Source organism: Peromyscus maniculatus, chromosome 6 (genome assembly GCF_049852395.1).
Source record: "Peromyscus maniculatus bairdii isolate BWxNUB_F1_BW_parent chromosome 6, HU_Pman_BW_mat_3.1, whole genome shotgun sequence".
NCBI lineage: Eukaryota > Metazoa > Chordata > Mammalia > Rodentia > Cricetidae > Peromyscus > Peromyscus maniculatus.
In genome coordinates this window covers 12,506,823-12,530,164 of record NC_134857.1, presented here as the reverse complement: position 1 = coordinate 12,530,164, position 23,342 = coordinate 12,506,823, and the positions used below count along the sequence as shown (strand labels likewise).

General features: G+C 45.2%; 1 protein-coding gene across 5 annotated transcripts in view; it reads left to right on the top strand.

Moving 5' to 3' along the window:
* Pld1 (phospholipase D1) overlaps window positions 1-23,342 on the top strand; it is a 211,329-nt gene that overhangs the window by 75,358 nt on the left and 112,629 nt on the right. For all 5 annotated transcript variants that reach the window (XM_076573953.1, XM_076573954.1, XM_076573952.1 and 2 more), the window contains 5 exons: window positions 7,532-7,719; window positions 8,723-8,850; window positions 12,931-13,076; window positions 13,447-13,552; window positions 15,427-15,492. In XM_076573953.1, coding sequence (XP_076430068.1) covers window positions 7,560-7,719; window positions 8,723-8,850; window positions 12,931-13,076; window positions 13,447-13,552; window positions 15,427-15,492 — 606 coding nt within the window. In that variant the 5' untranslated portion in view covers window positions 7,532-7,559. The remainder of the gene's footprint in view (window positions 1-7,531; window positions 7,720-8,722; window positions 8,851-12,930; window positions 13,077-13,446; window positions 13,553-15,426; window positions 15,493-23,342) is intronic.

The following is a 23,342-nucleotide window of genomic DNA, read 5'->3' as shown; positions in this document are numbered from 1 at the left end:
ATCCTTCCCCAGGAGTGCCACATCTCCTGGAGGGGACAGATATGTCCACCCTCAGAATGTCACTTTAGTTCAGTGGACAGGGCTTCTTAATGTGTGCATCATAAAAGGACACTCACAGGCCGAGAAAAATATATGCAAAATGCTGTGTGAGCACACCTGTGCATTTTCCCTGGGGCTTTAGGCTTATAGGTATCACCAAAGTTACAAAGAGGACTGGACTCCCACGTTAGTTACTTTTTTCACTGATGAGACACTTGGCAGAAGCCACTTAAAGAATAAAGGGCTTATTTGGGTTCACAGTTTGGGGGTACAACCCATCATTATAATGAGGAGGCAGGCGCTTCAGGTGAGTGGTCACATTGAGTCTGGAGTCAGGAAGCAGAGAGAAAAGGATGCTGAAGTTCAGCTTGCTTCCTTTTCTTTATTCAGTCCAGGCCCCAAGCCCATGTGTTGGTGTCACTGACTCTGAGGGGTCCTCTTCCCAGCTCTGTTAGTCCTATGGAGAAACTCCCCTCCCCCACAGACATGTCCGGCTTGTGTCCCGGCAATTCTAGACCTCGTCAAGGTAACAGTTGGTATTTCAGCACTGCTGTGAGGCAAGCAGGAGACACTGTCATGGCAAACAAGTGGACAGTCCCATTTCAGGACGAAGCAAGACTTGCATGAGCAGAAGGGAGGGCAAAGGCACAGGCCAGGGAGGACGAGGGGTCAGGGTCTTGCTGGCTTCTCTACAGTTCGTGTGGTGCAGTCCAGAAGTCAGAGGACTTGGCCGGTAGGCAGAGCTGGAAGGACAGCTGAGAGGTGGCATGTTATCTTGGGCGGCTAAGTAGAGGTGCAAGGCCGGACGCTGCCTATGTCAGCCTTGAAGACTAATACAACCAAACACGTTTACCTGTGCATAGCTTCTCAGTACATTAGAGGGCACACTTGCAGCCAGGATCACCCTTGCCTGCCTGTCACAGCTCCTCAGCTAGGAGGGGTGATGGAGGACTCAGAGGTGGCACTGACCTTCTGGAGTTGATGGTGTGGGTCGGCCGCTGACAGTGAGGACAGAATCACCATGGTCATCTGACATTTAATTTAAAATGTTAAAAATTAATTTTACTATTTTCAGTGTATGGGCATTTTGCCTGAATGTATATCTGTGTATCATATGCTTGCATTGCCTGTGGAGGCCAGGAGGGGGTGTCAGATCCCCTGGAACTGGAGTGACAGGTGGCTGTGAGCCACTAAGTGGGTGCTGGGAATTGAACCCAGGTCCTTGGGAAGAACAACCACTAAGCCATCTCTCCAGCCCCTGACATTTAATTTTTTGATGAAAGGACTTAGTAGGTTTCCCACTGATCTTTGTGGATATGATATTCTTAAAATTTTTTAAGATCCAGCTGGGTGGTGATAGCGCATGCCTTTAATCCCAGCATTCAGGAGGCAGAGCCAGGCAGGTCTCTGTGAGTTCAAGGCCAGCCTGGTCTACAGAGTGAGATCCAGGACAGGCACCAAAACTACACAGAGAAACACTGTCTCCAAAAAAAAAAAATCTAAGATCCAAGTAAACATTAAAGTTTTTTTAAACATGTTTTATTTTTTCAAAACATATAGTTTGGGAGATAAAATGTACCAATACTTTATTCAAAGTCAGCTAACCTCAAAAAATATTTATTCAAGGCTCACTGTATCACTGGAGATTTAGGTCAGGTTTTGAATTTTCAGTTATGAATTTTATGCTTTAGGGAACATCAAGTCTGTTCTATATAAATAACTTCTGTGTACTCATAGGGAGGTCTGTGATATGGATGGTCCTGTCATCATGACTTATGGGAGGCCATAAATCCTTTTAATTAATATTCTTTCCAATGGTTTAATTATAATTCACATTCATAGTTATGACTTGGTTTTGGACTCTGAAATCCATCATGCTTATTTCTCTTGCTAAGCACAAATAACACAGAAAAATCATGGAAGGACCCTGTAGATTATACAGGAAAAACATGGAAGAACCCTGTAGATTACATGGAAAAAAAAATGGAAGGACCTTGCAGATTACTCAGAAAGAAAGCAGAAACCAAGACACTGCTGTCTTCACAGAATGCAATGCTAGAGCTTTTACTGCTATTGTTCCTTTTTAAAATTAGATTTATACTTGTTTTCTTTTTTCTTTCTTTTTTTTTTTTTCTTTTTGGTTTTTCGAGACAGGGTTTCTTTGTGTAGCTTTGCGCCTTTCCTGGAGCTCACTTGGTAGCCCAGGCTGGCCTCGAACTCACAGAGATCCGCCTGGCTCTGCCTCCCGAGGGCAGGGAATAAAGGCGTGGCCACCACTGCTGGCTTTACTTGTTTTCTATTAAATTTTTTCATATAATGTGTTTGCTATGCTTTAATCATATTCTGAGTAAGAGTCTCTCAGTGACCTTTTCTCCTCTGCCTCTAGTGGCAAATGGCTTCTGAACTTGGAGTTAAGGGTTGGCTCCTTCACTTCCTGCACATGGGACTCTGTCCTCTTTCTTAAGCCACTCTTCAGCGTCTGGCTGCCAGTGGGGCCCAGCTTGTGCCCCAGATGGCTGTGGAATTGTACAGTGCCTGACTTGTGGGACGTACTCGGCAAATGTTAACTAATGCTAATGTTTACTTTAGCATCAGTAACTACGGTTGGCAATATTAGTGTTATTTTAGCTAACAGAATGTTTATGTGTTTATTGTGTGAGAAGAAAAATAACTGATCTCTTTCCCAATCCTGTTGAAAATTAAAGAAAAGCAGTGGCGCACACCTTTAACCCCAGCACTCGGGAAACAGAGGCAGGTGGATCTCTGTGAGTTTGAGGCCAGCCTTGTCTACAGAGTGAGTTCCAGGACAGCCAGAGCTACATAGTGAGACCCTGTCTCAAAACAACAACAACAACCATCAATTTTCAAGAATTTGAAGAGAAAACCCTATTTCTCTGCTTCCTTCACTGAATGATGAAAATATTAAATGGTTGCTACAAAAAGTTTTGATTCTAATATTCAAAACCAGAAAAAAGAAGAATGAAAACAACCTTATTTACCTCCTAGATAACATGCAAACTGATTCCAACCCAGCTGCTCTTACCTCCTCTCTGCCTCACCAACTCTTCTTTGTACAGAGTGAGCTAAAGACCCACAGTTCAGACTTATCAAGAGAAAGAGAACCCACTGTGTTATCTCAGACATAAACACTAAAGGGCTCACCCCACTGCTGGGCAACCCCAGCTGTAACTATGGCAACTGCTCTCCTCCAAGATAGATGGCTCTAATTGAAATCACACAGAGGAACAAACCTGGCCTCACTGTTGATTCTGAATACAGCAGTAAAATTGTGGGATAAAAACTCATGAAATGGTGTGGAGTCCAGTAAAGCAATGATGCTCAAGTCATGTCTTCTATTTCCCACTGTTAGTGCTAAATTTTTCACAATCTGATGTGTCCCCAAATTTTAGGTCCCCCCAAATTTCTTATCCTGTGTTATAAATCATGGAAATTCTGGAAGCTTGCCTGACATGTTTCCATCACTGTAGTGACCATGGGTTCAGATGATCCTCCCCAAGGTGTGGTATTTAAACTAGAAGACATCTCTTATTGTCACATAGGCTTCATAGAAAAGATTAAATTTCTAGTCATTCAAGCCATAAAATAAAACCAATGCTTGTGAGCCCCAGTAACCAAGTTTATAGTATGTTAGAAGCAGCCAAATCCACTTTAAACAGTCAACCCTCCATAGAAGAGACCATTCAATGGTTAGTTAGGAGCCAGTGGTGGTTTAGGTAAGAATGGCCCCCATTTAGCCAAATTAGGCTAATATAGTTGAATTCTTAGTCATAAGGGAGTGGCACTACTTGAGAAGGATCGGAGGTGAGATCTTATCGGAAGAACTGTGTCACTGGGGGTTAGGCTTTGAGGTCCAGTGTCTCCCTTCTCCTGTAGTCTGTGGATCTGGATGTAGGACTCTCAGCTACTTCTCCAGGACCATGTCTGCCTGCATGTCACCATGTCACACCATGATGATAATGGACTAAACCTCTGAAACTCTAATCAAGTCACAATTAAATGTTTTCTTTTGTAAGAGTTGCCATGGTCATGGTGTCTGACCAAGACAGAGCATGTTTACTCTTGCAGAAGACCTGAGTTCAGTTCCCAGCAGCCATGTAGGGTACCTTACAACACCTGTTATTCAAGCTCCAGGGTCTTTCTTTGGTGCCTTCTTCTGGATTCTTCAAGCACTTGTATGCATATATTCATATACAGACATACACATATTCACATAATTAAAAAGTAAATCTTTAAAAATATAAGAGGTGACCCTGATACAACTTGAGTGCCCTTGGACAAATACCTAAATGTCATAAAACAATCATACCTCTGAAGTATTAAGTAACAAAATTGTGCTTATCATACAATAGATGCTTTATACTAAATAATGTGGGTTTCTTTCTTTTACTCTTTCTGTTTTTCTTTTTTTCCTTCAGTTTTCACGTGTTAGCTTGCTTCTTTTCTCTTGGCTTGAACCAATGCTTTTCCCCTACTTACCCCAACTTATAGAATAGTCTTTGTATATTAATTACACTTTATTTTTAGTCTACATTTTTTTTTTCCCAAAAGGAAGGTCATTTGGAACAGCCTCCCTTTGCTGTTGGGAACAACAGCAAAGACTCCCTTTCCTATGATGAGGAAGTTGGGAAAGTTAAACAAGTCTATTTAATTAATAAGTAAAAATCTCTAAAATCTTTAAAAGTTAACAAATGACAATAATATGATGTAATTTCTGATTTGGTTTTCCTTATCTCAGTTCCTCTTACTTCTCATTACCTTGTCTTTGAAATAATGCAAACTTGGCTCATGGTTGGTTAGCATCTAACAAGTGGCTCTTTGTTGAATTAGGAGAAAAGGAAACACGTATTTTAATTGTGGCCCAAGGCAACACCTCCCCAGTGGGAGCTGAACAAACATTACTTAGATAATTCTGGCTGGAAGGCATTCAGCCACCTACTCTCTTATTTAAATGCAAAACTATCTGGAGTAATTCCTGGAGATAGGAAGATGGTTAAGTCAGTTATCATGGAGGCTAACCAACTTCATGGCATCTTTTATATATAGTTAAAGCTTTATTGTTAAAACAACCCTAGGGATGAGATTTGCAGATGAGGAAGCTAAGACCCTGAGGACTGAAAGGGCTCTGTCCTGTGAACACTAAGTTGTAGGAAATTTCTTTTCCTGTTCATGCCATTGCAGTCAGCATTTATGTGTGAGTATCACTTTCAAGGCAATTTACACATTTCCCAAAATTAGAAAGATAAGATGGAAATGAGAGAGAGAAAGAGAGAACTGAAAGGAAGATATACAGGCAACCATAGCCCAATAATTTGGCAACAGTTGGGGTTGGAGAGATGGCTCAGTGGTTAAGAGCACTGGCAGCTTTTCCAGAGGTCCTGAGTTCAATTCCCAGCACCCACATGGTGGCTCACAACCATCTGTAATGAGATCTGGCGCCCATGCTGGTGTACATGCAGGCAGAACACTGGATGCATAATAAATAAATAATTTGGCAGCAGTAAGGTGTAAATTTAGATGTAAGCTTCCTTACAGTCAACAAAAAGAAAGGAGAGTGCCTGGTTACTCAGTTCACAGGAACTCGGATGTAGAATCACATGCACAGGGCAACCCAGAACCTCCTTCCTCTACCTGTCTTTGTATTTCCAAACAAGGTCTCTACCAGCCACAGCCACGTCAGAGGCGGTGGAGACAGTGTGTCTAGGTTTTGGAGACTTGTTATCTTAAGAGCTGCCTAAGTTGGCCCACATGGCATACCCAGCCTCTCCGTGGGTATGCCACGGAGGAAAGAATCCAGCCAGGTGTCCTCCTTTCGGGAAGTTCAAGGCCTTGGAGCAGGCCTGGGATGAACTTGAGGTTATGTAGCTGTTTCCCTAACCCACACAGCAGGTGTTCCTTGACTCATCTGCACATTTCCTAAAATTTGTATTTGACCTATCAGTGTATACATGTGAGTGTGTGTGTGTGTGTGTGTGTGTGTGTGAGCGTGTGTGTGAGTGCCACTGCACACATGTGGAGGTCAGAGGATGACTCCTAGGAGCTGGTTCTCTCCACTGTGGCTGAACTCAGCTTTGTACTTTGACTTTATTCGCTGAACTGTCCACTGGCCCCATCTTTATTTTCATTCATTGCTTCTCACACACAGTGAATGCTAAGTTACTGCTTGTGAGCTGCAGTAGACAATGAGCATGTGCAGAACAGTTAGCCTCGTGAGACTCCTCTCAGCTTAGGCCTGGTTCTATCAGAGATAATTTCTATATTGGGCAATATGGACGTTCCATCCAACTCTGACAGCAGTGCTCAGGGCTTAAACTTCCGCATTTTAAATGGAAAATAAAATCTGTGTGCAGTCTTCTCCCTGGGTGCTGATGTGCAACGACTCGTGTTATGAAGTGTCAGGATGAAATAGAACCAGCTTTCATAATCCCAACACCTCTGGTATCTTTAGGAACAGGTGTATTAATCTGTTTCCTTCCAAGACACGTACACCACGGCTCATGCATGGTCATGTCCAAAGCCTCACATCTCCAAGTGAAGTTAGCTCCCAAGAAAATGTAGGCAGGTTACACTGTCATGAATTTTATTTTCTTTATTGCGTGTGCGTGACACGTGTGTCAAAGGACTTCCGGGTGTCAGTGCTTGTCTTTCCAGCGTGGATTCTGGGGTCTAACTCAAGTCATCAGACTTGGGTGACAAGTTCCTTTACCCACTCAGTCATAAAAATGATTTTTACATCTGAAGGTTTGGATGTGGACATTTCCCTTGATTTTTTTTTTTTAGGAACTTGTTGATTATTTTATGTGTATTTTACATTTTACATGTTTCTCTCTCTCTCTCTCTCTCTCTCTCTCTCTCTCTCCTTCCTTCCTTCCTTCCTTTCTTCTTTCCTTCCTTCCTTCCTTCCTTCCTTCCTTCCTTCCTTCCTTCCTTCCTTCCTTCCTTCATTTCTTCCTTCTTTCTTTATTTTGGGTCTCACTATGTAGCCTTGACTGGCCTGGAACTCACTATGTAGACCAGGCTGGCCTTGAACTCACACAGTGCCTGCCTCTGTCTCTAGAGCACTGGGATTAGAGGTATGGGCCACCATACCAGGCTATTTTGTGTTCTTAGTTTGAATATATTTTGTAAACAAGGAGGCATGTCTTTGTCTCTGAAAAAGCATCCCCATCACTCTCTAGAGTCTCTCCTCATCTGGTCAAGTGTATAACATGTGAAGAGAGGAAGGCTGGCATTTTGTTCCAGGTCGAGTCCCTTTTCTTTCTTTTCTACAATTGTTTTGCTCCATGTTAGCCAATGAGGTAGGAACTGTTTAAATGTGATGCAGGGAGATGAACAGAATGGTTGTTTGGATATGCAGGCCCCACCTATACTTGGTGTCTTTGTCCATGCTGTAGCTAAGCCTGGTTTTGAATTGTGTGACAGGGATTTCCACACAACCAAATGTGTCTGAGTGACGCCTCTTCTTCCTCCTCAGCCCCTCTGCTTCCCTGTCAGAAGCCAGCATGTCACTGAAAAGCGAGTCCAGGGTAAACACTTCGGCACTGCAGAAAATCGCCGCAGACATGAGCAATCTGATAGAAAATCTGGACACCCGGGAACTCCACTTTGAGGGGGAGGAGGTGGAGTATGATGCATCTCCTGGAGACCCCAAGGCTCAGGAAGGTAAGGGCAGATGATGGAGGGGTCAAGACTTCCTCAGGGTTGGTTGCAGGGCACAGTGGTAAATAACAGAGGGAGACCACCGTCCTTGGAGAGAGGGCTTCCAGAAACTTACTTATATTAACTATGATTTTTTTTTGATGTTTTGTTTGATCATGAGTCTGTCTCTTTAAGACATTGGTCACTCTGAATGACCAGATCCCCACAGTCTATCTGACCGGATCCCATGTCCTCCAGCAGCTCTAGGACAGAGTCAGGCCATGCTGTCCTGTGGCTTCACAGCCCCTACTTTATGGTTCTGCCCAGTGTCTGGCTTATGTCCTTGCTGTGTAGGCTAACCCAGACTGAATCACAAGGTGTGAAACTTACCCAACCGTGGGAAGGATACAGATGTCATTTTGTTCCTTTATTGTGTTTCTCTGCCTGCCTTTCTCTGGGTTTCTCTGTCACCCTGTGCTGGTCAGCGGCCACCCACTCGTCCGTCCTTTTGTTTATTTGTTTGTTTGTTTCTTGAGACAGGGTTTCTCTGTATAGTTTTGGTGCCTGTCCTGGATCTTACTCTGTAGACCAGGCTGGCCTCAAACTCACAGAGATCCACCTGTCTCTGCCTCCTGAGTGTTGGGATTAAAGGCGTGCGCCACCTGCACCTGGCTCACCTACTTTAAACTACACCTCCCCTGCCCAGACTTTAAGAGGCAACCTCTCTTCCCCTTTAAGGCTCCATCATGAGTCTCTGATCTAATATAGTGTCCTTAAATGCTCTCCCACCTCAAGGCACAGTCATGGCTTCCTTGGTCCTGAGGCCCTCTCTCCTAATAAAGCTCATTCCTGGGCAGTCAAGTTTATGTCAGCTCCTTTCCTAAAACAATCCTGCAGCTCTCCTGGATCAAACTCAGGTCATCAGGCTTGGCGGCAGCGTCTTCACCCACTGAGACCTTTCATCAGCCCCATCTTAGGTTTTAAAAGGTGCAGGCCTGGAATAACCCTTCCTCTCTGTTCTTTGCAGAGTACATCCCATTCTCTTCCATTTACAACACTCAAGGATTTAAGGAGCCCAACATCCAGACCTACCTCTCCGGCTGCCCCGTGAAAGCACAAGTCTTGGAAGTGGAGCGCTTCACGTCTACCACGAGGGTCAGGGCACTTTGGGTTCATCCGGTTTGGGTTCTTGCCAACTGTGTCAATAAACAGCCCCGACTCCAGATTCCTTTCTCCCAGCTGTGATGCTATTAGTTGAGCTTTAGTTACCACTTCCTGTAGTTGGGGGTTTTTGTTTGTTTGTTTGTTTTTGCTCTTTGCCCTTTGGGGGCCTGCCACCCAGCTCCCAGTCACCCAGAGACTTATTCTTACTTACAAATGCCTGGCCTTAGCTTGACTTGTTTCTAGCTAACATTTCTGAAATTATCCTGTCTACCTTTGCCTCTGGGCTTTTATCTTTCTCTATTCTATGTATCTTTCTTTACTTCTTTCTCCTTGGCTGCTTGTGTAGCTGGGTGGCCGGCCCCTGGTGTCCTCCTCTCCTTCTCTTGCTCATCCTCTTCTCTTTTTCTCCTTCTGTTTATTCTCTCTGCCTACCACTCCTGCCTAGCTATTGGCCGTCCAAAGTATCACAACTTCACAGAGTTAAACAAATGCAACATAAAAGAATGCAGGACATCTTTGCATCATTAAACAAATGTTCCACCCCCAAAAACAAATGCAACACATCTTCACCTAATATTCCACAACAGCTTCCAAGTTCTCCCCACATCTCAGGATTGCACCTCCTTCTCATATACTCTTCATTATTAGCCTCTTCTTTTTCCCCCTTTATGAACTGTCTCCTTGTTGTTGGAGATGGGGGTCTCATGGAGACAAGCCTGGCACTCATCTCTTGATCCTCCTTCCTCCGCCTCCCCAGAGTTGAGATTATAGATAGGTATGAGCAGCTATACGGCTACAATGTTTCTTAGTTTTAGTTTGGATAGCATTCAAGGGCAGGTGAGGTGGTTTCACAGGTAAAGGTGCCAAGCCTGAGACCCTAAGTTTGATCTCAGAACCCAGGTGAGGGAGTGAAGAACTGTTCCCGGGAGTTGTCCTCTGACCTGCACTTGAGTTCTGTGACATGGGACATGCCCACAGGCACACAGACACTTACAAATACAAGAAAACACAAGAAAAGAGACAAACAAATAAGAACAATATCATTCAAGGCAATTTATTGATTTAATAACTGGCAAGATGCCGCTTTCTCTCCAGTTCTTTTCACTTGGGCTTTTGGGTTATATTTATCAACTCTCAATCCTGACAGATGGCTAACTGGGGTGCCTGGTTAACACATCAGAGCAGAGCTGGCCCCCAGGCTCTCCCAGCATCCCTCAGTGCCCACCTGTTACAGGGTATGGCTGGCACACCCTGTGCCCTACTGCTAACTTCTCCAGCCCAGGGCTGGGCTGCCCTTCCCTATATAACCCAGCCATTTGGCTACCCAGCCTTCTTTGTCTACCAGTTCACTCTCCTGGCTTTCCCCTCCCCCGCTCTTCACAGGGCCTGACTCAGGATCGTGTTCACTCTGTATTTTCCCAGATGTCCCTGCCTCTGACCATGCTCTCCCTTTTATCTACCATAAACCTTCTCCACCTAACCTAGGAGCGTCATGTCCTTCCTTTTTATTTCTTTATTTCATTCAAAGTCCATTCTAGCTGAAGGCCACGTATAAGTCGAGAGAAATTATACTTTTCCTAAGGCTTCTTTAGCAAGAAAATCTGAATGCTAATTATCTCTTAAAAGAAAAAAAAAGTCTGGATATTGGATTGTAGATGCTAGATTCAGAAGCACTGCTGAGAGAATTCTGCTGGCAAATGTCTGATTTGCTTTTGGGACCCCCTCTTCAGCTCCCTGGGTCCCACCCATGCCCCCTACATGTCACCCTCAGTCCCTGGAGCTCCACCCTCAGTCTGGGACTCGTCCTTTCTGTAGACTGTCCTTGGGAGGCAAAGCTGAGCCCTCAGAAACAGACCGGACCAGGAGAGGGTCGGGTGGCTGCTTGCTTGTTGCTGCTTAGATTTCATAGTAGTCAGGTGACCTTTGTCCCCCAGGTTAAGTTCTAGTCAAGATTGAGTTGGCCACCACTGGCTTCTGCCTCCAGGGACACACAGAGTCATAACCTTTGTCAGGGGCCAGTTGACTTCCGCCTCCCGGTCTCTTGAGGGCAGCTGGGCAACTGTGCTTTCCTGATGGTTTGGAGGCATGACCTGCCTGATTCTGCTTTGCAGACTCCAGTTTACACTACCCTGGTGTCTAGCCTCTGCTCTGGCCTCTTTTCTTTCCTTCCCCCTCTGTCTCTGTCTCTTTCTCCTGCTCTTCCTTTCTTTCAGAGATAGTCTCATGTAGCTCCAACTGGCCCTTAAACTTTTGACATATTATTGCTATGTACCTGAGAGAGACCTTGAACTCCGCCTGAGTGCTGGGATTCTAGGCCCACATTTCCACAATGGGTTTTTTTATTCACTGCAGGGCTTCTGAGTGAAAGCCATGCTACTGAGCCCTGCTTTAGGCTTTGTGTTAGGGTCACATCTCTCTGACGAGCTGTCTCTCAGATGCTCTTTGCCTCTTCTCCGCCGCCAGATCTTACATGGCAAGGCATGCTGTATTGGGTCTATGCCCACGCTCTGGAGCGACTGCAGGGCTGAGTTGGTGTCTTTGCTCTGAAACCTTGAGCACGTTTCTGATCCTCTCAGTTCCTGCACCCTCACCCGAACACTGGCTCTAACAGTGATCACCCTCTGTTTTTCCTATTGTTAATCCTATTGGTCAAGAATAAGACCACTACTACACTTTAAGGTCAAATTTGAAGCAAGCTTTAATTAAATACTGGCCAGGCTGATGGACTTTCTGGCCAGGTCCATCTCTGGTTTCTCAGAATATGGCACTGAGCACATTTTTGCAGGGGCTTAAAAAGATAAAACTCATAATTCAGTGTATTTCTGATGAGGTCCAATCAGGGGCAAGAATACATCCTGACTTACTTCCTGCCTGCATCCTTCCCACCTACACCCAATCAGGGGCAAGCGTACATCCTGACTTACTTCCTGCTCATGAACCTCCCACCCAAGTGTGATCAAGCACATCTGGTGCAGATGTGTTGAACAAACTTGTGGCTTGCTATCTCCCATAACAATGGCCTCCAGCATTTCAGGAACTCTGTCCTTGGGCTTGTAGATTAGAGACATTTTTGTTTCATGAACCGCTTAGGCATAGTAACTGAAACTCAAAATGTAACTTTGGCTCTCACACTGTAAGGACTTAGCACTAGTACTGACAAGATCATGCTCGTGTTATGTGCTCAAAATTACAGCAGCTTTCTCTACCCAGTGTTCTTGAAGCCTGGCAGTGCCTCAGGCAGGGGTTTGGGTAGCCAAGGCTGGACCTTGGGATGTTCTTCTTTAGAAGAAGGGGCGGTATCATGGCGTGTGTCATTTGTTTAAGACAGAGAGGGCTAAGGCAGTGGTCCCACCTGCCCTGAGACCCTTTCTCCTGTCTTCTCTCAATCTGTCCATGTGTGACCAGGGCCGTCGGTGCTTATCAGGGTCTCACTCACTCCTTCATTTCTGGTGTGCAAATGTATGTGGGTGTGGTACAGCATCTATACATTGAGGGGGAAGGGGGGAAGGGTTGGCAGGGGTTTGTCTGTGTGATACAGAGCTTGTTTCATGTAATTTATCATGTGAACATTTAAGAAAATATTTCTATAATTGGTTACTTTGGAAAAAAAAAAGTTACGTACAAAGGTTCACAAGTCTCAGCTCCCTAACGGAGATGCTCTGTACAATGAATAGCCACTGGGAAAGTGGGAGTTGGTTTTCTTTAAGGGTGTGGTACCTGGTATGCCCATGACGCTCCTGTGGGTGGCCCCCTCACATGAGCATTTGGGCACAAATTGAACTGGGTGGGTTATTAAAAAACAAAAGAAGAAGAAGGAGGGAGGTGAGAGGAGGTAGAAGGTGGGGAGTGGATCCGGGAGGAGTTAGGGGGAGGGTCCAGGGGTGAATATGAGCAAAATATACTGTATGAAATTATAAACAAATTAATAAAGATAGTATAGTTTAAAAATGCTAAATACTGACACAAAATAAGTAGACTGAACTTAAGTGTACGCTAGCTGTTGTTTGCTGAGAAGTTACAGAACTTCCCCATCGAAGATAACAGCCATTTTCACAACTGCCATCTCTGTAGGTGCCGAGTATCAATCTGTACACTATTGAGTTAACACACGGGGAATTCACGTGGCAAGTGAAGCGGAAATTCAAGCACTTCCAAGAGTTTCATAGAGAGCTGCTCAAGTACAAAGCCTTCATCCGAATCCCCATTCCTACCAAAAGGTAACACAGCAGAACTAACATAGTTACCCCACTGTGCATGGATGGAAATGTGTTTTATTCTTTCCATAGGCTACCTATTCCACTTGGGGCAGACCTTTTCATTTGCATAGCTCTTTTAAAAGTAAGTCACCTCAGCTGCATGCTTTGGTGCAAGCCTGTGGTCCCCAGTGCATGGGAGGAGTGGACAAGAGGACCAGGATTTCAAGGCTAGCCTTGGCTACATAGTGAGTTGGAGGCCAGCCTGGACTACATGAGAACATTTTAAACATTGACAGGAATGAAAATAATAAGCTCTGACATGAAAGATGATATGAGAAAGTCAAAGTTTAGTCTAACAGCTGCTTGTATTGTATGTGTGTCTGTATTTTAGACATACTTTTAGAAGACAAAATGTCAAGGAAGAGCCCCGAGAGATGCCCAGTCTGCCCCGTTCATCAGAAAACACCATCCAGGAAGAACAGTTCTTTGGCAGGAGGGTGAGTCTTTCTTTCCCTGTTCTGCTTCTTTGTGAAAATGTAATTTTGTGTCTGTGTGCATGTGTGTGCATGTGTGTGCATGCGTGTACCCAAGCACACATATGGCATGTATGTATAGTGATCAGAAGACAACTTTGTGGAGTCAGTTCTCTCCTTCCATGTTTTCACGGCTTCCCAAGGTCAACCCCAGGTCTTTAGGCTTGTGTGGGAAGCCCCTTTACCTGCTGAGCACTCTCTCTGGCTCTTGTGTGGTCTTGAAAATCCTTTCTCAGCACTATAAGGACCTAGCACCTAAGGAGGGGTGGAGCAGCGGCCGTCCCCACCCCCACCCGCTGATGGCTGTCTTGGCTTCTCTGGAAGTTAGACATCTCCAGGTCTCCCGAGCCAAGGAGGAGGCAGAGTGCTTGTTAGGTAGGTTACGGAACAGCGTCCTCCTGATGGAAGCTTGCTAGGCATGAGGGGAGATGAAGACGCAGCATATGCTAGTAGGTTTTGAGATCCACTCCTAAAAAGCAGCCATTCCCACCATTTATTCGATTGCTAAGAGCTCATTTTAAATAATGTGAAATCATATTCCTGCTCCTTAGATGTGGTGGTTACGGTCTGAAATCAGCAGGACGGAGTACAGACACAGGAGAGAGAAGACACAGGTCTCGGGTGTTTCTCCCCCCACCCCCCCATGACTGCTGCTACCAAGGCAGGAGACAGATTTGTATTAGTGTATTAGTAATTCTGTCATTGTTCAGTCTGGTCTTAGAACCTGAAATGTGTATGATGCAGAAAACGGAGAACACCCAACTAGTCTATATGAAACCCTGTTTTAAATTAAAAAACAAAGCAAAACCAAAAAAACTTACAAAACCACTCAGCTAGGAGGCAGTGACGTGAACCTTTAATCCCAGCAGCCAGGAGGCAGAGGCAGGTGGATCTCTGTGAGTTCAAAATCAGTTTGGTCTACAAAGCAAGTTCCAGGACAGCCAGGACTGTTACACAGAGAAACCCTGTCTCAAGAAAAACAAACAAACAAACAAACAACCCACAAAGGCTTGTTAGCCTAAGGTTAACACTGCCACCTGACAGGGTCTCTCGGAGAGCAGCCTCTGCCGGCAAGGGTTCTAGATTAGGTTTGCTGATGAGTCTCAGTGCCCATGGAAAGAACAGGCCTCTGGCTGTGAGTGCGGCGTGACCAACCGTGACCAACCACCCCCATTCCTGCCACCAGACTTTCTGCTCCACAGTGGACTGTGTTCCCTCAAACTGCGGGCCAGAATAAACCCTTTCCTGTTGGGTATTTTGTCAAAACAATGATGGAAGTAACAAATGCAAAGACCTAAGCATACAGAAAGTTAAATATTACTAGCAGGAAGAGGTTTAAATAGCACCCCAAGAGAATGATAGGTGTTATTGTTGTATTTTAAAAGAACAGCAGGAAGGAGTCATACCATACAACAGTGCCTATGTGGGAGATTTACTGAGGGGAGGGCAGAGAGAAGGGGCAGAAAGGGGGGCAGGGACCAGTCCCTGGGGATGAGAGCACAGGGAGGGAGGGAGGGGGAGGGGAGGGGAGGGGAGGGGAGGGGAGGGGAGGGGAGGGGGAGGGGAGGGAGAGGAAGAGAGAAGCCTTTTATAAGGAAATGCAGTGAATGTGCACAGGGGTACTCTTAGTGGCTGCAGTGGGATGTATCCTGTCAGCACCCTAGGGGCAGCCAGTACAGATGCCTGAACGCTAACAGTTACACCTTACTGCCTAATGGTAGAAGATAATAAAATGACTGACAGAAATTAAAATGAGACCTGATCTCATCATTGTGAGCGTTGAAATTTTCTACAGTCATGATTATGTTTAACTGTATCCAAAATATTTTTTATTGTAGAAGCAACTGGAAGATTACTTGACAAAAATACTAAAAATGCCCATGTACAGGAACTACCATGCCACGGTAAGTGCCCTTCAGGGATCTTGGAGGGACCTGTAAGGTCCTAAACTGTAGCTGACTTTGAGTGATTTCATGAACATAAGCGCTTCTGGTTCTTGAGCTGTACTCAATTATTAAATACAAAATTGCTTTGGCAGTCGATCTGGATCTGGTTCACAATGATGACATTGCTGTTTTTAAAATACTGAGTAGAACTTGGTATGTCTGTAGCAAGAGATTCAAATCAAGTTGGAATGCTTCTATGGGCTAGATACCTAGAAATCAACCCTCTTCTCCCTTCAGATTTTTAGAATGAAACCAAAAAAACACTTTAACGCAAACTGTCGATCAGGGTTGCAGACATCCAGATTAGTTGGAGCATAATTTCACGGCCGTCTGATTGGTGTTTTCTTCTGAAAGTGAGAAGCATGGGAAAACCAGGTACAGAAAGAGGTGTTGCAAAATGTAAGAAAAGAGGGAAGAATGTTTGGCCTGAGAAGAGCCACAGAGAGCCTGGAAGGCTGCAGCCCGCCAGCAGGAGGAAGCGGGCTCTGCAGTGTCAGCAAACAGAGAGCTCTGCTTCTGAGAGGCCCTTGAATGGGGAGTGGAGTGTTTTTAAAAGATTCGCTCTCAGTTCTGCTGAGGTCTGAACAATGGCAAATGCCTGGATTATAACATTTCTCTCTGGTAGCACGGACTGTGAGGTTGTCCACACGGAAGTGCTGCATGTGGAGGGCATGAGTCTGCGCAGGTGTGACCTGGCCTTTGAGGATGGTGGCGCATAAACAGGGGACTGAAGAGCGGGGAGGAAGGGAAAGTGCCTGGCTCCGCTGTTTCTGTTCAAGAGCTTCCCTTCAGCTGTCTGCTGGCCCGAACATACACCCAGATGGCCCGGGAGCCAGACTTCTGATGCTTCTGCAGTGGCCTGCAGTGCGGGGTCACAGACTCGAGCCTTTCGAGGTTTGGTAATCCTGGCAACTCAGCAAATCCAGCCGTGTGGGTTTCACCTGCGGCTCTCAAGAGAAGGATGCCGGAGGTCTTACTCCATGTGGGATTTAGGAGTCTGTGGTGTCAAGGAACTCCACTGTTTAACCAGGAAAGCAGTTCCCAGCTGTGTTCTCTGAGCTCAGGAGTTCTGTCCCTCCACTGCAGAGCTGAGCCACTCTGACCTGACGGCCGGACGCACTGCCCTCTTTCTCTTGCTCCTCTGCCCCGGACTTGACCTGCACCATTTCTTTTGGCTTAGAAGCTCTTGGTCAGCTCAGTCCTCGCTCGCTCGTTCCAGCTGCCTTATTACATTTTAGATTGTAATGTGGAGTAAAGGATGTGTATATTTTAAAAAGATGTTTGGTTTAATTACTTTTCCAGTCACAGAAATCTTTGCAAATTGAAGCCACATTATATTTATAAACCCCGGGGTGCCTTATAAGCACTACTTTCAGAGGAGAAAAACTAGCTCCCAACCTAATGAATGGACCCTTCCTGCTTGTTTCTGATGGTTGACCAGATAGTCCCTCCAACAGCTGCATTCTCCCTAACGATTCAAGCAAGGCTACAATTGATCTTAATTTGCTAACATTTCCGTTCATGGTAAATTTCACCCAGCCTGAAGACTAGATACACAGACTACATATCATTTTGTAAAATTATATTACTGTCTATGTTTTTCCTGTAATAACTGAGAAATATTTAAAGTCCCAACTGCAAAGGGCATATTGCAAGTTATTTATATATTTTACAATGTAACATGCTTCTACTTTATAAAGCAAGCCTGTTTGGAGCTAACTCAAGTCTTCTTCTTTTGTGTGTGGTATATACATGTTTAGAGGTTTACTTGTGTGCATGTGTAGTGACCAGAGGTTAACATCATATGTCCACCTCTGTCTCTCTCCCAATGACTTTTTGAGACTTGATCTCTTACTGAACCTGGAACTCACCAATTAGCAAGGTTGGCTGACCATAGAACTCACTCCTTCCAGGTCTGGGATGACAGGCATCTGCTGCCATGCCCAGGATTTTATATAGGTGCTGTTTACATGATAAGTACTTTACCCACTCAGCCATCTCCTCAGCCCTTAACTCGGGTCTTTAAGACAAACCCTGGGCCACAAGTTATTGAATTTCTCACCAGTACCTGCCTGGTGGTGATTACTCCCAGGGTCCAGAAGAGATGCTACTGGAGGCTGGAATCTAATCTGAGGGATATCAGATGAATCTAAGCACACCAAGCTCTTTCATCCATTCACTTACTCTTCTAGGTCAATCCTGTCTTCACAGCTTCTTTTCTCCTCTCACACTTAGCTCCTCTCTGTCCCTTTTGCTTTCTCTCAGTGTTCTTAGTTCTCCCTCCAGTCTCTATATACACATTTCCAGTCTATATACACATACAATCAGCAATTCTCTGGCCAAAGCAAGCTCACAGGGCTTGAATTTTTCAGGGTCATTAAGGCAGATAAGAGTTTATACCAGGCAGTGACTGTCAGGCTTTCTTTATGACTCAAGGATGAACTCTTAAAGGGAAAAGCTCAAATGAGAGGGACAGGGACCTAGAATCAATCTTGGAAAATCCAAGAAGGGAAAAGGGGGGATCCGTATATAGTATTGCATTCCTAAGTGTGGTTAGATAATGAGCTGCTTAGTAAACCGAGATTCGAGTAAAAGCAGTTAAACATTTGTTAGTTTGAGGCAGCACTTTCCTATCTGCTGGCAGGGGAAGTGTTCTGGGTTGCCAGGCAACCTGCATCACAGCAAGATGCACCTGGTTTGTAAAAGTCCTTTCCTTCTGAATTAATGCTAAAGGGGGCATCTTGAGAATGAGTGATAACATTTGGGCTATGGGAAAGAGGAGAAAATTAAGCTTAATTTGCACAAGAAACAAAACTTTGTACCTAACATCCACCTGGCCTTGGTGGGTTGTCTCAGTGAAAATATTTACCTTATCTCAGGAACTAACAGATAGTCTGAATGCTTATCCATCTGCAGTCGGTCCTTGGGCGTCTGAGAAGTATCTCAGCTAAAATGCTTTTGTCTGGGGATGGCCCTGGCCAGGTGTTGGCTAATGAAGATAATTACAGAAAGGCTGACTTCTGAGTCTAATGCTAAGAGGGAGAACAAAGGCCTGAAAAAGGGGGTCTTGACTGTGTGACTGCTGTCAACACAGTTGGGAGAAGTTACCAAGTACCCCAATAGTATAGGGGAAATTGTGCCCAGTGAGTGATCAAGCACACTGTTAGTAGTTCTTGGGAAAAGAATCAAATGGGAAAGGTACAGTAACACACAAGAGATATGCTGTAGGAAACAGCAAGTACATTCAAAGCCAGTATCACCAAGACTCCGGGAGTCTCGGCTGTCTCCTCTGGAACAGTTCTGGACACTCGCAGATAACAGCTTTTGCCATTATCAGCTGAATTCCTACTTCATGTCTGCGGCTCACAGCAGTAAGTTAAGGGATTGGATAGGATGTGTGTTTAACTCTAGGACTGTGCAGATCTGTATATAAGGGCTGGGGATGGGCACTCAGTCGATAGAGTGCCTGTTCCTAGAACTACACAGACCAGCTCTTGTGGTGCATGCCTGTAATCCTGGTAGTCAGGAGCCAGAAGAAAGCAGGAGAATTACAAATTCAAGGTCATCCTCAGCCTCATAGTTGGAGGTCACCCTGGGCTAGTTTCACAATGATGAGACTCGCACCTCAAACAAACCTACAAACAAACAACAAAATAAACATTCTGTCTTTGGAACCTGTATTTTTTAACAGAAGTTTGGGTGATTCTCCTCAAGAGGATTTGGGAACTAAATTATTGTGCTACGGCATATTTTGGCACAGGTGAAGGCCTTCAAAGGCCCAGGAAAGATTTGCTGTTAACAGTGCTGGCTTAAGAGGATTCACCAGAGGGAGCTGGCTGGGCCTGAAAGTGCTCGGTCTAGTTTGCGTAGAGGTTTTGAAGCTGGCCATTCCCTCTTTCTTTTACACCATCCTTTGTTGATTTTGTGTGCAGAGGACTACCTTTCCTCCCAGGATATTGGAGACTTTTTTTTTTTTGTCTTTATTTCCTCTTCCAGCTCTGACAGAGTAACCTAGCTTTCAATGTCAGGCTCCCCAGGGGGATTGCTCATTAAGTTCTCCTTACTAATTTGTACAATGGCCAAATGTGTGTGGATGCAAAAATGCAGTGCTCACCTCAAAGGGAATAACAGATTATTCTAGAGTCAAATATGAGTGATCACGTGGTGGGATCTGGCTTCCCCAGATGGCACGTTCCCCCGTGGAAGTAGTGATGTGAGATTTCAATAGTTACAGAACAAAGAGAGTCCTCAGGAAGGCAGGTAACCACAAAGTGGGGACAGGACATAGTTTTGGGTAATATTTGATGAGTTTCTTAGCCTTTGGACTTATGGGAGCTAGTGGTTGGTTAAGTTTGCACCTTGAAGCCTTGATAGTCACAAGGAAGTCTGGTCAGGCACGGGGATGACAATGACTGGCTTTTGAAGGGACACTAAATAGTCCAAGATAATTTGGCTCTGGTCTGCAATGTTCTGTCTCGCCATAATTCGTCATTTGTGGAATCTTTAACTCAAGGACAGTGTTTCCCTCTTTTCACCATCCTTTTTAAGAACGATCACAGAGTGTTTCACTTCTATTGACATAAACGCACACATGTGTATACACACACACACACATGTGCGCACGCACACACACACACACACACACACACACACACACACACACAGTGGCTATCTGACTGAGCTGTGCGACACCACACAGAAAACTGCAGGTCTGAGATTGTTCTGGGATTGGGTGTCGCCCAGAATCCACAATTGGGGCATTTTAGGGGCTGACTGGGAAATGCTTTTCTCTCAGGAAATAAAGGAAGTCGGGTAAGTAACAGTAAACGTGTTGTTCCTCTTAAGATCAAAGTCTGGACGTAGAACACAAGGCCCAGTTTCTGAGACAAGTCCCCAACTGCTGGGGTGGGCTTAGCTTGAAACCTTACATAAAACAAAAACACCTCTCAGATCAATAATTCTGAGTTCATGTCTCCCTCCCTTCGTAGGGCAAGTAAAATTAACTGGAGAGGAGGAATAGGTGAGGAATAAAGAGATACAGTTTCCATAGCAACAGAGAGAAGCTGTGTTGATGTGAAAGGCCGCATTTTCAAATTGAGTGGTTTGTTATGTTTCCATGACTGCATCTCAGCGGGGTGGACACGGGACCTTTGTGGACCTCCTTCTCTCCATAGCTTGGACTTCTTAGTCTTCTACAGCTGTGTAAGCCGGTTTATACAGGAGAGAGGCAGCTGTCCTTGGAGTGCCTGGGCATGCCTCTCCCCATGTCTACCCACATGTGGTCCTGCTGGAAGCTGTGGCATCCTGTCTTACAGCTTCCTGTTCGGCCATCTTTTCAATGTTGCTACTTGAGGCATGACGGGGGCCTCCTTGCTTCCCTTATAATACAAAGATGTCCGAAAAGGACAATGTGGACATGCTTGACAAGTCATCTCCACAGCAAGTTGACATGGAAACCTTCATACTCCCTCATTTCCTTCATTTTGCTGGCTTTTAAGTATCCAGTTGGTAAGGCACAGTGGCGTTTTGTGCCAGAGACCCCTTTCTGCCCAGCTCCAAGAACATTTGTAATTGAATTGGCTGCAACCGCTTCTTCCAAAATGAAACCAAGACAATATTGATTAGTTTTTTTTTTTTTTAACGCCCTGTGGGATACTCTTGGGATAAATTGGTTTTAAGTCTTAGTTTGAGACGCACCTGTCTCATTGGAGGACTGAATTCTTACCATTGACGAAACACCGAGAAGGTTAAACAACATAATCCTTTCAACATTTATGCTTTTTTTTTTAACCTCCCACTTAAGCCCTGCACATTGTACATTTGCTTTCAGTATGACTAAGTCTATATTAGAAAGCTCACGGCCGGACCAGCCGCTCCTCTCTGGCTGTGCTGGCTCTCCCTCCAAATCTCTGGTCGGCCTTTCCTAAGATATCAAGACCCGCCCCCTTTTCTTTTGGTATGCAATGCAGCTTTGAATTTATTTTTTAAACGTGTGTGTGTGTGTGTGTGTGTGTGTGTGTGTGTGTGTGTGTGTGTGTGAGAGAGAGAGAGAGAGAGAGAGAGAGAGAGAGAGAGAGAGAGAGAGAGAGAGAGAGACACTTTGGGCATATGTGTTCCACCACACACCCATGAAGGTCAGAGGACGACTTCCAGGTGTCTCTTGTCTCTGTCGTGGGACCTGGAGGTGGAACTCCGTCCTTAGGCCGGAGCAGCAAATGCCTGCGCCCACAGAGCCATCCTGCTGGCCCTTCTCACTATGCAGCCTTGGCTAGTCTAGAATTCACGGTATAGACCAAGGTGACCCGAAATTTGTAGCAATCCTCCTGCCTCCGTTTTCTGAAGAAACTTCTAAGTTTTAAATTAACATGCAAATGAGATGGCTCAGTGGACAAAAGTGCTTGCTACCGAGCCTTATCTCCAGGTCCACACAGCAGGAGAGGCCCATTCCCACAAGCTGCAGTCTGACCAGCACAGGAGCCGTGGCCACTGAGGATGCGCACACACGCACACACCCCAAATAAACAAAACTATTTTTTAAAAAGAAAATATCTATGTATTAATGGACACATGGTTCCCTTAGGTGTTTGAGAGGGTGTCTCCATGTCTCATGTAGCCCAGGCTAGCCTCATGCTTGCTATGTACTAGAGGATGAACTTGGCTGAGACCAAGCTCTGGAATTACAGGCATGCAGTGCCACACCTGCTTCCTGTTTGTTTATTTATTTTTGTTGTTGGTTTTTGGGACAGAGACTTGCTGTGAAGTCCTGGCTGACCTGTAGCTTGCAGGGATCTTTCCCTTCGTCTCCTGAGTGCGGGGATTACAGATGTGTGGAGCGCATGCTGGGCTGCTTTCCTGGATCACTGCTTCCACATCTACTCTTCCATTTAGGAGCTCTGTCAAGTCAGACGAGCTAGGTGTCCCTCAGTAAGGCTTTCTCCGGAGGCAAACCAGGACAGGCATTATCTGTCTGCTCCTTGGAGATGAACTGAAAAGCTGAGGTTCAGGATTCTGAAAGATTTTGGGTCTCACATTCACAATCTGTCATTTCTAAGTAACTACATTTTCCAATTGATTTTTTTCACAAATCAGACAGAATGTGTAGAGCGGAGTCATCATGTTTTATATAAGAAATGAAAACCCAAGCCCTAGACTTTCAGAATCCTTAGTTTTAAAAGTGTTGTGTGTAGTCAGTGGGGAATTTTAAAAAGTTATTTAAGTCCTTTTAAATTTGAAAAGTTTACTTTCTTCAAGAAAGACACTCAAGAGTTTGACTGAATCTCGAAAGTCCTGACAGATCTGAGGCAGCTCTTTTTCTTTTGCAGGGCTGATATTAGATATTTTTAAATACATATAAACAGCTCAAGGAAAACCACTGTTTCCTTTTGTTAATCCCAGTCAGAAGCCAGGTACGGCTTCCTCTGACGATCCAGCCCCACCCTGTTCTGAGGTTTTAGGACTGTCATGTGACTGGCTGAGTTTCCCACTGGACTCTGTTGCTTGTGCAATCCCACATCTGCTTCCCCGCCCTGGGCAAACAGCTTTTCTGTCGAGGGTTTCTGTTTTGAATACACTGTGTGTCCAGAGACGAGACTGAACTTGTGATGCCTCTGCCTGCCTCCCCAGTGCTGGGACTGCAGGCGAGGCGAGGGCAGAAGCCAGGCCTCTGCCCGCCGGGCCCCTTCCCAGCTTATCTGTTCCCATCTGCTGTGGCTGACATGGCCCAAGCATCTCTGCCACACCTGGGCTTAAGAGGCTTTGAGGAGAAACCTGTGAATTGGGAGTGTTCCATGTTTAATGCTAGTTGTTGT